Raw genomic sequence first — 14,809 nt, forward strand, 5'->3', positions numbered from 1 at the left:
ACACACACTCACACACACACACAGATACACACACACTCACACACACACAGATACACACACACACACTCACACACACACAGATACACACACACACACTCACACACAGATACACACACACACACTCACACACACACAGATACACACACACACACTCACACACACACAGATACACACACACACACTCACACACACACACAGATACACACACACACACTCACACACACACAGATACACACACACACACTCACACACACACACAGGTACACACACGCAGACACACACTCACACACACGTACACACACACACATGTACACGCACACACTCACACACACGAAGACGCACAGATACAGACATAAACTCAGACAAACACAGACACAAACATGCGTGCGTTCAGACATATACAAATACAAAGACAGAAACCGAAAAAAAATTCTAGTTTGTTTTCGCATTCGGTCTCACAAACAAAAAAAGGATAAATGGTAGTCTTCATTTGTAAAATATGCTCTTGCATGTGAAGAAACACCATCCTCCATGGAACATTATCAGTTGACAGGCCGAAAGTGCCGAATCGTCTATACACTGTGTTTTTCTAACAGCTCCCTACTCCTATGTAAACATGTTTCTCACTCAGAGACTGATGATGTATAGTGGGGTCAGTTGCCAAAGAGGACTCACACATACAGTCTTGGTTTTCCCAGGCTAGGAATGCAGACGTGTTTTTCATTCATTTGTTATGGCCCCCCTGCTTGTCGAGGCTTAAGAGCAAAGATATCTCTAACCCATAAAAGCCTGATTCATTGAAGTCATTTCATTTTCTCTCTGGCATCTTATGGAGAATTTTGAATCCATCCATCCACGTGAAGACCTTTAACACACACTCGCATATTTTTCGGCACCTCCCTTTTAACCTCACTTTGAAATGTCAACCAGAGCAACCTTTTACATAATTTGGTTCACATTCTGAAAGTCCTTACCCATTTAAACAAATTCTCGTCAAGGTACATTGCTGTCTTTTTGAGATATGACGCCACGAAAAGAATGCACACCCTTTGCGGATTGTGGAGGTTGAGAAATCATTACGCAACGCTGAAGGCAGACGTAAGGCTGGCAGGTAGACAGATAAGAGATGGATAGGTTGAGATAGAATTAGTCTCAGAGACAAACATTTTTAAAAGAGGTGGAGTGAGGAATTCACATTCTTCTGGTAGGTTTTGAAGAAACAACTTCATGAACTTTTCACTCAAACCTGTCAGAGAAAAGAGGCATGCGGTTATTAATGAGATGTTCCCTATAGATAGCGTACATTTCGTACACATCAAATATATCATTCATCAATTTGGATATAAGCATCTGCTAAATGAATAAATGTTATTGTAGATATTTTATCAGAAAATCTGAAGCTTCTTGTCACATCTATAAAAACTTTGAGGATATGTCAGGTTATTGAAACCTGTCAACATAACATTACACTGCGCAAGATACAATAGTTAGGTAACCTACAGCAATAGAGTTCCAAAAAGTAAACGTAACGTCACAAACAATCGAGGAAAAGCCAAATGAGAACTCTCAAGTTAAACCCTAACCCTAAAAATAGGCCCTCAACCATCAGCTTTTGCTATAATTAAGTCACACTTCAACAGTACATGTTGCAACACTGTATCCTCAGTGATGATCCTTTGACAATCTGATGTTTGCATTTGAGAGGCATTTCAGTATCTTGCATCGTGGCTCCGCTTTGTCTCCATGGAAAGAAAAAGGCCCCTTCGCTGGTATTTTTTGATATCCTGTCACATGGGGTATAACATTTTTCTTTGTCTGTGTGGTGGTCAGATCTTCAGAAACTCAGAAGAAGTGAAATGTAGTCCTTGGCGATACCCATAAGTACTGTACCGCAGAATAGGCTGAACAATAACTACACTATGTCGAAAGGAACAGCGCCAACACCCCCCAGATATGTCGATATTTAGACGTCCAAAGTTCTGGATGAGATCCACCTCTCTGCATCAGGGGGTTTGCCACCACAGCGTTTCCACGGATACAGGGTTGACGGGGTGACAAAACAACCAAAAGGTGCAACCACCCACCCTTCCCAACCCGCAAGCCTCGATGGCAAAGATTCAACCTCCGTCTCGGGACATTCCCATTTTCACATAGATTCCCCCCCCTCCCCTCTTAAATCAAGCCTTCGACCTGGTCGGCTGTGAATAGGCTCCTTGTTTGGCAGCCAAAAGCAATAGATTTCAGAGTGTGAGGGAGAGTGACGAGGGCTTTTGGTTGTTTGGTTTGACACTCGTTTTAAAAGGCTGGTATTCCGGTGGTAGTCTCAGTGGAAGCTTGGCTCGTGCGATGCCATGGTTACGCTAGCCAGGAAGGCTATCCTAGTTCTTCCACACCAACGCGGGTCTGTAATTGTGTTAGCTTTGGATCAAACCCATGAGAAGTTTACTAATATTTTCTTTATCCAGGGCCAAATGGATTATTCTGTAGTTTTAGGTTTTTAAAGAGAAATGTGGTTTTTGTCCAGTTCTCTGTTAAGATTAGATAAATGCCCTGAATCAAGCCAAACAGTGGCTAGGCCTAACTTGCTCCTGAATTGTGACTCAACTTTAGCTTTGATTGTTGTTGTTGGATAGTGACTCTGGCTAGATTGCTTATCTCCAAGCCTTCATACTGTACATTAAATAACTTTAATTTCCTCACACCTGAAAAAAGTTCCTAAAAAGAAGTTCTAAATCAGCGAACTATTCCTTTACTTCTTTTATTATAATTTGACTTCTTCTGCCAGAGTGTAATTCCTTCCATCTCTTCTCTGCTCTTGATCCAACCAGGAAAAACAAGCTCAAGAAAACAACAATATGTTTATTCATGGTGAAACGCAATGCAGTCGTTTTGGATTGGAACCATCTCTTGGCTCCAGCAACAAGTTTCACATGATTATTAAGTAATCTCTCGGTTTACCAATGCTTAAATTCCTCATGGCCGCTCCTCTCGTTTTCCATATGCCACTTTTCTGGTCAGAAAATGACCCAGACGACATGGGACAACCGTGATGAATTGATTGGATAATTTTGACCATACGGGAGTGTTCAAACATGATTATAGTAACGAGTTGGTATTTGTCATAGGTTAAACGGGCTAGTATGTGGGAATGGTGACACAAAACCGCCTTTGTTTCTGGGTTGTTTTGGTGGGGAGGGAGGGGGAAACACCAGGTCAGGTTTATTTATTACAGACTCAATCTAAACGGGAGCGGAGATTGCAAATATTTGTTCCACATAATTTCTTTGTATTCTCCGTAGTGTACCCGCTAATTCCATAGGTGGTTAGGGTCCTTATAAGGTCTTTGTGAGAGAGTGTGACGGTGGTGTATTGTCTCTGTAAGCACACAGACTGTACCAAGTCTGCTCATCGCACCAGGGTCAGGGAAATTAGGTAACTTGAAGGATCAATATCCTCTCAGCTTCTTCATCACATTATCTCAAGTAATCTGACTCGTTATATTTATTAAGAACAATTTAAAACGAGTGTTTGCGGTCAGAAAGTTATGTTGGAAATCTTCACAGGACTGATTCAGAAGCTTCTGGAAGCAGGGCTGTGATTTTTTTGTTAAACAGGATGTCAATTCATATTACAGAACAGCAACATCTGTGAATGAAACAAAATGAGGAAAAAAAAGTCTGTCAGCAATATAACAAGCCAAACATAAATTCCAGCCAGCTCTTGTCCCTGACTACTGCTAAACATGAATGTTTACCATCAGGCCCAAGAAGACATTTTCCACAATCCTTCATCTGGCTAAAAAGACATTTTTCTTCTCCATGTGTTGATTTTTCCAAACGAAATGCTCTTCTCAGACTTGACATATTAATGAGAAAACCATCTCTCAGTATGTAGATATGTTCTATCATGTACATAAAATGAAGAGGCTGTCATCGGGTTCTGCATAGTGCAGTAGTATAGTAGCAGACGCTCTTATCCAGAGCGACTTACAGTAAGTACAGGGACATTCCCCTAGAGGCAAGTAGGGTGAAGTGCCTTGCCCAATGACACAATGTCATTTTTGCACAGCCAGGAATCGAACCGACAACCTTCTGATTAATAGCCCGATTCCCTAACTGCTTAACCATCTAACCCCCCCCCCCCCCCCCCCCGCTATTAGCTAGTCTATAATATGCATTATACCTACCCCTGAGTAGCTAACCTGACTGTAGGGTACTTAAAATACTTTGTATAACTGAGCCAAGTAGCCTGTAGACTACAACAACAGAGAGGAAATGTAATGGACTTAATTGAAGAATGTGGTCTGAGCGCTATCTCAATTACCTTTACTAGCTTTTGCTTTAACGACAAACTGGACATGTAGTTTAGGATACGGTTCTTAATTAATCAATTTAGCAATTTTTTGGATAAGTTCTTGCGGTTAATTTGGGTGGTAAAAATTGCACTCGGAGGGTAACCCTGAGTGTCGGTTTATATGACCTCATGTTTCAAATAAAGTGTGCAGCCTCAGTTCTATTTTCTACCTTCTAAAGAGAGGCTCTATCCTCTGAGCTAATTATCCTTTAGCGCTTCAGAGTTGTTTTGAGAACGTTGGCCATCGAGCTAGCTCGCAGAGCTTTGATTGAAGAATGCAGGCCTTTAGCTTTCAACCTTTGATTGCAACCAGCTGTGGTGTTGAGTGGTGGCCTCACTCTTCTCCTATGCAGATTCCAACCTCTCTCCTCCCCCCTTCTCCCGTTCCCCTCTTCCTGTCTTTCCCACTGTACACCTCTTTCACCCCTCCTGTAGTTCGTAGGGTCTCTCTCTCTTCCCAGCAGGGGGTTGGTCAAATTGGAGATTCTTGAACTTTTCCCTCTCATCTTCTCTCATTTTGAAATCAGTGCTTTGAGTGTGTGTTGTTTTTGTGTGTGTGTGTGTGTGTGTGTGTGTGTGTGTGTGTGTGTGTAATGTGGAAGGAGGAATATTCTTGTGTATGTGTGTCTTTTGTGCTTGTGAGTCGGTAGTTGAGACGTGTGTTTGTGGTGAAAGTCATTTTCAGTTTGTTTATGTGTCTGTGGGTGTGGGTGTGGATACAAGATGAAAAGAAAACTGTACGTTATGCGTGCACAAACTGCCTGTATACTTTGCAGTGTTTGCCTACATCAGTTTGCTTAAATGAACTTGAATGACGTGGAGACATGAGCAAGTAGGTCAGACACACACACACCTAAACGCGCACACACATTCTTAATCTATTCCTAATCAGACACATGAGAAGTTTCTCCACATCCAGTTTTAAACAGAGACATTCTTCACCAAGCCCATTCCCCATAGTGAGAGATTCCTTATAATAGAACGTCAGAGGCTCAGTGTTGTGAATGCTCGTCTTATTTTAACAGGTCTGCATGTCTGTGCTTAGGCCCACTGGTAGCTGGGACAGCCAGCTGCCACGCCAGTGTCATTTCACAGGCATGTGCCTCCAATGGTGAGAACAAATGTGTGCTACACCACAGACTATACATACACGACGCATGCACTTTGTGTGTGTGTGTGTGTGTGTGTGAACGCTCTCCCTCGTGTGCTGAATCACTGCTCTCTGCTGTGTCTCCTGACTTTATTCTGGACAAGCGGTCGTACACATGGACCAGGGCCAGACCAGACTACTGTCAGATGTGGAGACGCGGCCACTCAACCGACAGAACGCCACACTCCACCAAAAGTCTCAATCTTTTGATGTATTTTCCTCTGATACTCACGGTTTATGGTTTGGAGCTCTATACTTGTAGTCCGATATTTATTTTCTGGGCAAGTATATTAGCATATGATAATATTAGCATAACAGTGGAGGGACAGTGGGGTGATACCTACAGTGTATCTACCTAAATGACCTTCCTACCTAAACTATACAACATCTATAGCATACTATATTTTGTGTCACTTCCTGTTGTGTACACGATCCATTGTTCTTGGCTTTCCAAAACTAAAGTGACAGAAATGTCCAGGCGTATGTTTGGGGCTGATTGACCACAGTGTCGTCCCTCTTTGTAACGTTCCCTTATTAACGTCTTGTTGACGTGGCACAAACAAACTTGTTTTATATCCGTTCCTTTCGGTTCAGAATTGGATTACAAAGACAAGCCATTATCCTAAACTGTAGTGTTTTTTTGTTTTGTTTTATCCAGTACCCTCCCTCTGTTTAACATCCCCTCCACCCCCACCCCCACCACTCACAACCAGCTCTGCAACCCGCCTCCCTGTTTGAGGCTGGAGCAGAAAATCTGGAGTTAATTTCCTCCGTTGGTAGATTTATCTTGCTCCGTCTCATAAAGCCGATGGCTCTCATTTTACACCCCCCTGTGTTCCTCTGTTACACCAGCAGCCAGGACTATCACCACCGTAAACAGAGAGGCACTGTAGCCTCAAATCTATGTGGGTGTTTGTCTTAAACCTACATAAAGGTGAATTGACTAAATGTAAAAAATGACTAAATGAATTAATGCCCATCTTCCAACTCCTTGATGGGTGATGTTAATGTTCTGTTAACTTCTGATACTGGTATGCAATCGATGCCAGGTCATTGATTCCTTTTGTTGCATTACTATTTAAATTGGATTACGTCGTAAGGGGAGATTGTTGATATGCCACTTTTGTGGCTCTCACTTTTTAGCAGACGTCATACCGAAACATATTCACTTTACCTGTGGATTGATAATTGTCCTGGAATGTCTGGCTGGGCAAATCAGATCTTCTCGTGGGTCACAGCCAATTAGCTTGCACGCTAGGTGAATCCATGGAAACTGTTGCCGTGGTAGGGGGCTAATTGAGTCCAAATGGCTGTAATTTATTGGGTTACAGAGAGGTATGACTTTGCCTACATAGGTTTTTCCACAGCCGAGTGCTATCAGTTGCCTGGAATCCCGTTCTGTTTAAAATGAATGTAAAGCTAGCGTGACATGATTCTTAGTCGTTTCTGATCTGAGACCTGGTCTGTTGTAGCCAACCCAGTCTGTCTCTGTGTCTTTGATCAACACGTTTTGACAAGTCATAATGACCACATCTTTAGTGAATTAGAATAATGACCTTAAAAAAACTAGAATGATTTAGGAAGTGAAATTATTGCTTTAAATTTCTTAAGCTACCGGGCAGACGTGAGTCTGAAACTTGGCATTAGGGGAGGACAGGAAAGGAAATACATGGTTTATTGCTGTAGCTGTGCAGAGCAACTTTAACCCACAGGCTTTCATAGGCTCACATGATACACTGAGTGATATTAGAAGAGGAAGATACGGCAGAGGTCGGTCGGACACAGATCTTAGAGCTGGAGAAAAGTGTTCATGCGTCACCCATGTTGAGGCACATTTTTGCTTTTATGTGAAATCAGAAACTTACCATGTCTGAGCAATTAAATACCGGATAAGACCTTAAAGGTCGAACCTCACGTCAGTTGCCCCCCCCTCCCGTGTTTACATATACACTACTGTAATGAAGTACCCCCTCATCAGACACCATCTGTCTCACTCCTGCATGCTCTGTTGTGGTGTAAATCTCCAAATTGGAATGTGCTTCCAAATCATTATTTGTTATGTAAATATTGGCATATCAACTGCCATTCAAATGTATGTATTTGCATTAGTTTTGTTGTTCAGTGAAGAAATGGGTCAGTCTGTTAGTGGCCCATTCAAAATGCTGCCTCAGCACAATACAGGAGAATACCAGAGGTCTTATCGGAGACTAAGGTGACAGAGAGATTTTGGCGATGGTATTGACAGAGAAGTTAAACAGTTTATCTCAAACCATATATCTCAGCTCTTACTGAAGACAACAGTTTGGAGATAGAAGGGCTCAAGTTTAAACAGTTTTTTTCCGGCAGTTGTTGGATGTAATGTGATAAACCTTGTTGTGGTGACCGATCTTACCTATTCCTCCTCACCAACTCCTTTTCATCTCATTCACAGTGTGGCAGTTGTTTGTAAAGTAGGGATATTCCTTCTGAATACTCTCTACCTTGATCACTTTGATGCTTCAACCTCTGATTAAAATACACACACACACACACACACACAGTCTCTCTGCAGTTGTGTTCTTGTTTGTTGGGGATAACTCACAACTGTTCTCTGTCGAACAAACGAGGCACGTGAGCCAGGGCTGTTTGTCAGCTCTGTAAGGATCCCTGCTGTCCAGCGATGCTGTGTTTGTACGTCTCTCTGCTCTCCTTCTCTTCATGTGTAATCGTACAGGCTGCAGGCGTGTTTTAGATAGTCGCTAGGTGATGAATGTTTGTGTGTGTGTGTGTGGGGAGGGGGGTAGGCTGTGTTTTTATGTAGTGATGGAAAGAGGTGTAGAAAGAGAGAGAAGTGATGTTCAGTAGCTCGTTGTTCAGCGCTGCATGGTCCAGTCATCACTGTCATGTAATTCACAGGGTCGTTCATTGGGGCTGACGTCTTGTCAGTTCCGAGGGACATGAAGGCACCCTCAGTTCCACAGCAGATGGTGAAGTACTCACACAGCTCACCTACTCCCCCACACACACACACACACACACACACGCACACACACACGCACACACGCACACACACGCACACACACACACACGCACACACACACACACACACACACACACACGCACACACACGCACACACACACACGCACACACACACACGCACACACACACACACACACACACACGCACACACACGCACACACACACACGCACGCACACACACGCACACACACACACGCACACACGCACGCACACACACGCACACACACACACGCACACACACGCACACACACACACACACACACACACAGACAAATCCCAGATCCCCCCAATCACACACACACATCCTCTTTGCCAACACCACATGCTACAACCTGGAAGAAACAGGACAGCTACTGTCAGCACTGCCCAGTAAATACATGTGAGAGGTTCTGGTTACTCTCACTGTTTTGTTGCTTTGAATTGACCAGAACAGTGACCAGAACCTTGACAAGAACATTCCCAAGTCAAATATTTCCATAGTAGATGACTAATAACTGTTTACATAAATAGTATCATTGTCGGTTGTCTTTGAGCAAACTGCATCCATCACTTAATTCCAGGTGCAGATACCGTGTTTGAGCTGTTTCACAATGACAAATGGCATGACAGAGTAACTGTAAAGTGTTCCTTAAACTTTAGTCTTCAACTGACACGAGGGCTCAGAAGACAGAAACAAAAAGAAAATCCTAATCCTAATCCCTAATATGGGATCTCGGTCATTAACAGGCTTTTAATTTAGTAAATGATCTTAATACACTGGACACACATGTTCTGTGCTTTGTAAAAAAAAAGAATAAAAAAAAAGAAGGGGTTTAGTTTGGCCTGAACCGGCACACGCCATGACACCTCCTTCATTACCACAACTTGTTTTTTGAAAAACAATACGATTGACCTCCTTCTAACCAGGAAAAACAAGATCAGGAATGCCTTTATTTTTAGAAATCCACTTGCTTTTTTTCTTCCTTTTATTTATTTATTTTTTTACCAAGAATCGAATACTTTCGAAACGCTCTATACGCTTCGAAAGAACAGTAAATTCAATTTATGTCACGTGGCCATCGCGCTCACAGTGCATCGCGGCCTTCAGAGCGACCGTGCTTTCGCTGCGACCTCGCCGTCCTCAGCTCTGGACCGTGTGCGGGAAGAAAGACAGATAACGTTGTTTTGCTCTTAAGATGTTTTCGTGTGTTTTATGGCTCCGGCGCAGCAGGGGGCCCCAGCGGAGATTAACTGACGTTGAGAAATGGGCCCTGTGCTTGGCCGCGAGGCCTCAGGGGGCGGGAGAAACAGAGATGCTCTGTAGGACAGAGACGTCTCACTCTCTCTCCCTAATGCATCTCATCTCGTCCTCCAGGCGAGGCTACTTTGGGCTCCGTGGTCGCCCGGAACATCCAGGCACTCCCGTCTGGGGAGAGATTGGGTTATAGGATTTGTTTGGTTGGCGTTGACTTCAGAGGCACATTGTCAGGATGGGTACAGTCTAGTGTGTATGGCAGTCCCAGTCCAGTTGTTTGGTATTTACTTGTCTTTAGATTTCATTTGTTTCCTTCCCCTTCTTCTTTTCTCGGTTCGTTGTCCTTAAGTCCACAAAGCGGAGGGAACTGTCAAGGCTTTTCTTGGAGACGTTTCTATTCCAGCAGTTTGGTTTATTTTTGCTTTGACTTTGAAATATGAAACAGGACGTGGAATATAGGGTGTAAAAAGGTCAAGTAAACTTGACGTGGTGTTGCGTTTCTTCACAGAGAAGCTTTCATAACTGTGTGTTGAGATTCCATGTGTTGGGTGACTGTTGCTGACAGTACCTTAAGCTACTTGTTTTTTGGGCAGTGAGGGATGCAGAGGCTATGGGCCGATTGTTACCATGCCCTGTCCTGGAATAGAAGCCTAATAAAGTTATTATGGATTTGTGTTTTTGTCTTTAAATTGGATTACCGGATGTCGTCTTTTGGGATGATTTAAAGAAAATAACGTCTACTTTAGAACATTGGAAGATGTTTCCATGGGGGAATTTGTCATACAAGATTTCTGTCTCTGTATTGGTGTCTTTCTTTCTTTCTTTTCTTTTTTTCTTTCTTTTCTTTTTCTCTCTCTCTCTCTCTCTCTCTCTCTCTCTCTCTCTCTCTCTCTCTCTCTCTCTCTCTCTCTCTCTCTCTCTCTCTCTCTCTCTCTCTCTCTCTCTCTCTCTCTCTCTGTCTCTCTGTCTCTCTCTGTCTCTGCCTTTCTCTCTCCTTCTCTATCTCCTTCTCAGTTCCCCCTGATACACCATTTAATCTCCATGCCTCCCTAACCAGATGTACACTCAACATGCATATTATCTCAACACCTGTCTCTTTCCTTCTCCCCCTCCCTCCTCCCCTCCCCCCTCCCTCCTCCCCTCCCCCCTCCTCCCTCCCCCACCCCTCCCTGTTCATCGTGTTTCTCCAGACATACATCGGCTCCATCCTGGTGGCGGTGAACCCGTACCAGCCCGTCCCAGACCTGTACGACCGGCCGGTGGTGGAGCGCTACAGCCGCCATCACCTGGGGGAGATTGCCCCTCACATCTACGCTGTGGCCAACGAGTGCCACCGCTCCCTGTGGAAGAGGCTGCAGAACCAGTGTGTGCTCATCAGGTCAGCGGAGAGGACCGGTCATGTGGGAGGGGCTAGGGGTGTTGGGAGGAGGGACTGGTGGTAATAGGGGAGGGGCTAGTGTGAGAGGGAGGAGTCAGGAGTTTTTTGGGGAGGGGACACCTTTGTCAGTGACAGAAGATCAAATGCTTGCTCTCTAGTCATCTACTGGTTTCAAATCGAATGTTCTGATTGGCTGTGCGGGACGATGCTGATGTCCCGTCTTTACCAGTGTATAACACGACAGTCCCCTTCTGCCACAGTGTTGGGATTCACTCAGTAACTGTGGAAGTTTACTGGTTCTCCCAGAAGCCGGCCCACATTCCTGAACACTATCTCCATTCTTTTCTGGTTCCTCCGGTTCCTTCCTCCGGTTCCTTCCTCTGGTGTAACTTTCTCCTTCGATGTCCCACCATTGTGTTCAGACAGAACCGCACGGTTCCCTTCTCTGTCATCAAACACCCTGAGTTATTTTCGGACCCACTGGAATGATAATATCCAGTCTGCATTGATCTGATAGAAGTGCTGTTTTTGCAGTGGTAACAGCTGTATTCTCAGCTTGTGTGGAGGGAAACGAGAGACGGCAGGAAATGCTGACTGAAGATAAAGATAAACAGGCAGAAAGTGAGACGATGCAATATTTAAGAACTTAAGGTCCAAAATAGATGTACAAGAATTGGACATGGACCGCTGGCACAAAGTCATGTCATAATAATAATGTGTTTACCTTTTTAAAAGAGACTTACAGAGGAGGAGGTGGGGTGGCGGTTAGTCGAACATGTAACCTCTTGATTTGCAGTCAGGTGCTCCACCTCCGTCATCCCCATCCCCAAACTAAACTCAAACAACCTAACCCTTCTACGTCATCAGATTGACAGACGTCAAACAACAAGCCTGATCCTGCTTCAGTCATCAGAAGTGGTGACAGTCGTCACCGGCCACAAACCGGCCTGTAGCATGCGTCATTAGTATGAGGCAGCAGCTCAGAGATGACAGGCTGGCAGAGAGGAGACCGGGGTGTGCCCTGGAGGCCCCAGGCTGGTAGCACCATGCTGGGTTAGATACTGCAGTCCTCCCAGCAATTAGCTCTCATTAACTTACAGCCCAGTTTTAGGGCCACTTAAGGAACCCTTCATCATCAGGGGTGGGGTTGGGGGTGTGGGTGGGGGGGGTGGTAATGAGACACATATGCTCTCTTTTAAAACGTCTCTATTTAGAGGCCACGCCCACTTGGGGGAAACAATGAAATTGTTGTCTGGGGAACCGTAAAAAAAAAAAGGTGGCGGTGAATCGTTTTTCTATCTCTGCCGCAGTCACATGGGTCTCAGAGCTAGCGTTTCAGACGTGTGGATGAACATGATTGTGTGCTTCCGCGAGTGAATTCACACAACCTGAAGAGCAGACGCTAAACCCATCTCAACTCGCCGCAGCGACCGAAGTTGTCGTAAAAATCGACGCTAACGCAACCACGTCTTAACCTAAACCACCACAGTGTAGCTGTTTAGGCTTTCACCTCACAGGAGATCACACCACATGCACAGGAGCTGGGTGAGGTCTGTCGGCCTGTATTGTCCGTACAGTATGCGATTGTCCGCGGGGCAGTTGACTTGCCTCAGTCCCAGTGTTAAGAATAGCAGCCCCTGTTGTGTTTGTGTGTGTGTGAGGACGGATGGGAGGTGGGAGGCGTGTGAAGCGGGCCATGTGAGCACAAACACGATCACAGGACTAGGAGGGCTGGAGGAAGAGACAATGGTGCTATTCTGTCCAGGAGCGGTGAGTGAGGCTGGCTCGTGTTGAGGAGGGAGGGCAGGGCGCCAGACCACTGTCGGCGGAAAACCAAACACTTCCATGACAAACACTTCCATGCTAAACACATTCATGACAAACACTTCCATGCTAAACACATTCATGCCAAACACTTTTATATTCAACACTTCTGTACTCGACACATAGTGGCCTTGTTGAAAGTGGAAATCTCCTATATATAACAAAATATATAAGCCTCATAACAAGTCCAAGTGTAATAGTTCACATTGTATCTTAATAACATAGATGATGGAAAGGCTGCACTGAAACCATTAACTTGAACCAGGGGCATCATCTTCATTGAATTCTCTTGATCGAGCTCAGTAAATTTCCTGTTTGGTGTCTCTTGGCAGTCCTAATCTCCTGTGTTCTTCAGCCAGGATCTGGATCTGGTTCTCCTCTCAGGCGCTTGTTTCTGGGGGAGGTGTGAGCTTGTTAATAATTGAGTAGTTCAGTGGTAGAGCACGGTGGTAATTCGTCTAAGTGTTTGTCCTAAGGGCGGCCATATTGGTTAGTGCTAAGTGGATAGCCAGGGGGGGGGGGGGGGGGGGGGGGGGGGCATATGCTGGCTGTTAGGTGCTAAGTGCTGGCTGAGTGTTAGTCAGATCCATGGGGTTCTGGGAAGGAACGATCCAGAACTGCTCCCAATACTAACATAACGCAGTCAGATTGTCCTAGTACGCTGAAAACAATACATGTTTCATGGATTTAAATGCAGTGAGTTTGGATGTTTATCTTTTTTTTCTTTCAGAGAACCTCTTTTTCAAAATCTCTTTCCAAAAGCAAAGCCAGAGAAACACAAAGTACTCTCCGTCACGCTCTCTACATGAACTATCCGTACGCCGCTTAAGGGAGAAAAAAACGTTTTCCAAACGAATCAAATGTCAAGTGGAACAGTAAAGCGAGTCTTCTCCGGTGTTCCGACATGCCGAGCAGGTCTCAGGTGATCCAGGAGCCAGTGCTGGGAGTTCACGTCAGAGCCTGAGGGTCCCCCCCCCCCCACCCTCCTGGTGTCTAATGATTAATGTGGTGTGACAGCCAAGCTGACTGTGGTTGGCTGACTGACAGGGATTCACCCCCCCAGCTACTCCACAGGTGTGACCAGCCCCCTCATGAAGTCTGTCAGCTTGGGAATCCAGCATCTGTGCTTGCGTAACGGACGTCAAATCTCTCCTCACTGAGGATGTCTTAGTTTGTGTCTGCGATAGTTTTTAGCGGCTTTGTTCAGTTTCTGTTACAAGGGAAGTTAATATATATATTTTAACGCCTCAGTCTGACAGTTGTAATTTTAAAGTGTAAATCATTCATTGGTTTGTTTATAGGACCGTACAAGGCAGCAGTGCACCAAGCCTAATAGGAAAAAGTGAAGGTTTCTCCTTCAGAGTGCGCTACAGCAGGACTACGTATGGCCATTTCCCTCCAGGTGCTCTGGCTTTCTCTCTCTCTCAGTGGTGTTTTAATTGAGCCTTTGTTGTCCTCCAATGGGATTAATTACCCAGAACTACAGACTGCAGTGCTGCCAAAGCCCAAACATGTGTACCTCCTGCCCACATCCACCTCCTACCTCCCTCCACCAGCCCCCCTCCACCAGCCCCCCTCCACCATCCCCCCCCACCACCCCCCGCCCTCTACCATCCCCCCTTCACCACCCCCCCCCCCCCCCCCACCACCAGGCCCCTCTCCTCTCTCGTTCCTCAAACCCCCCTCCTTCTCAGTATCACCTTATAATCAAACCTAACTAGACGCCTACCAGGCCGTGTCTGGCTTGTGTTGTAAAACAGATCAGATGCCATCCTCTGTGGCCCCCACACTGAGCTGAGAGCTCTCTGTGGGCGGGGCGTGGTGGGGGTGGGGGGGGGAGGTGGGAGACGG

At 45.2% G+C, this 14,809-nt stretch overlaps 1 protein-coding gene across 1 annotated transcript in view; it reads left to right on the forward strand.

Annotated features, from left to right (window-relative positions):
* myo10 (myosin X) overlaps window positions 1–14,809 on the forward strand; it is an 81,349-nt gene that overhangs the window by 33,797 nt on the left and 32,743 nt on the right. The window contains 1 exon segment of the mRNA XM_047026764.1: window positions 10,947–11,134. Within this exon segment, the coding sequence (XP_046882720.1) occupies window positions 10,947–11,134 (188 nt within the window).

The sequence above is a fragment of the Hypomesus transpacificus genome, chromosome 10 (assembly GCF_021917145.1).
Source record: "Hypomesus transpacificus isolate Combined female chromosome 10, fHypTra1, whole genome shotgun sequence".
NCBI lineage: Eukaryota > Metazoa > Chordata > Actinopteri > Osmeriformes > Osmeridae > Hypomesus > Hypomesus transpacificus.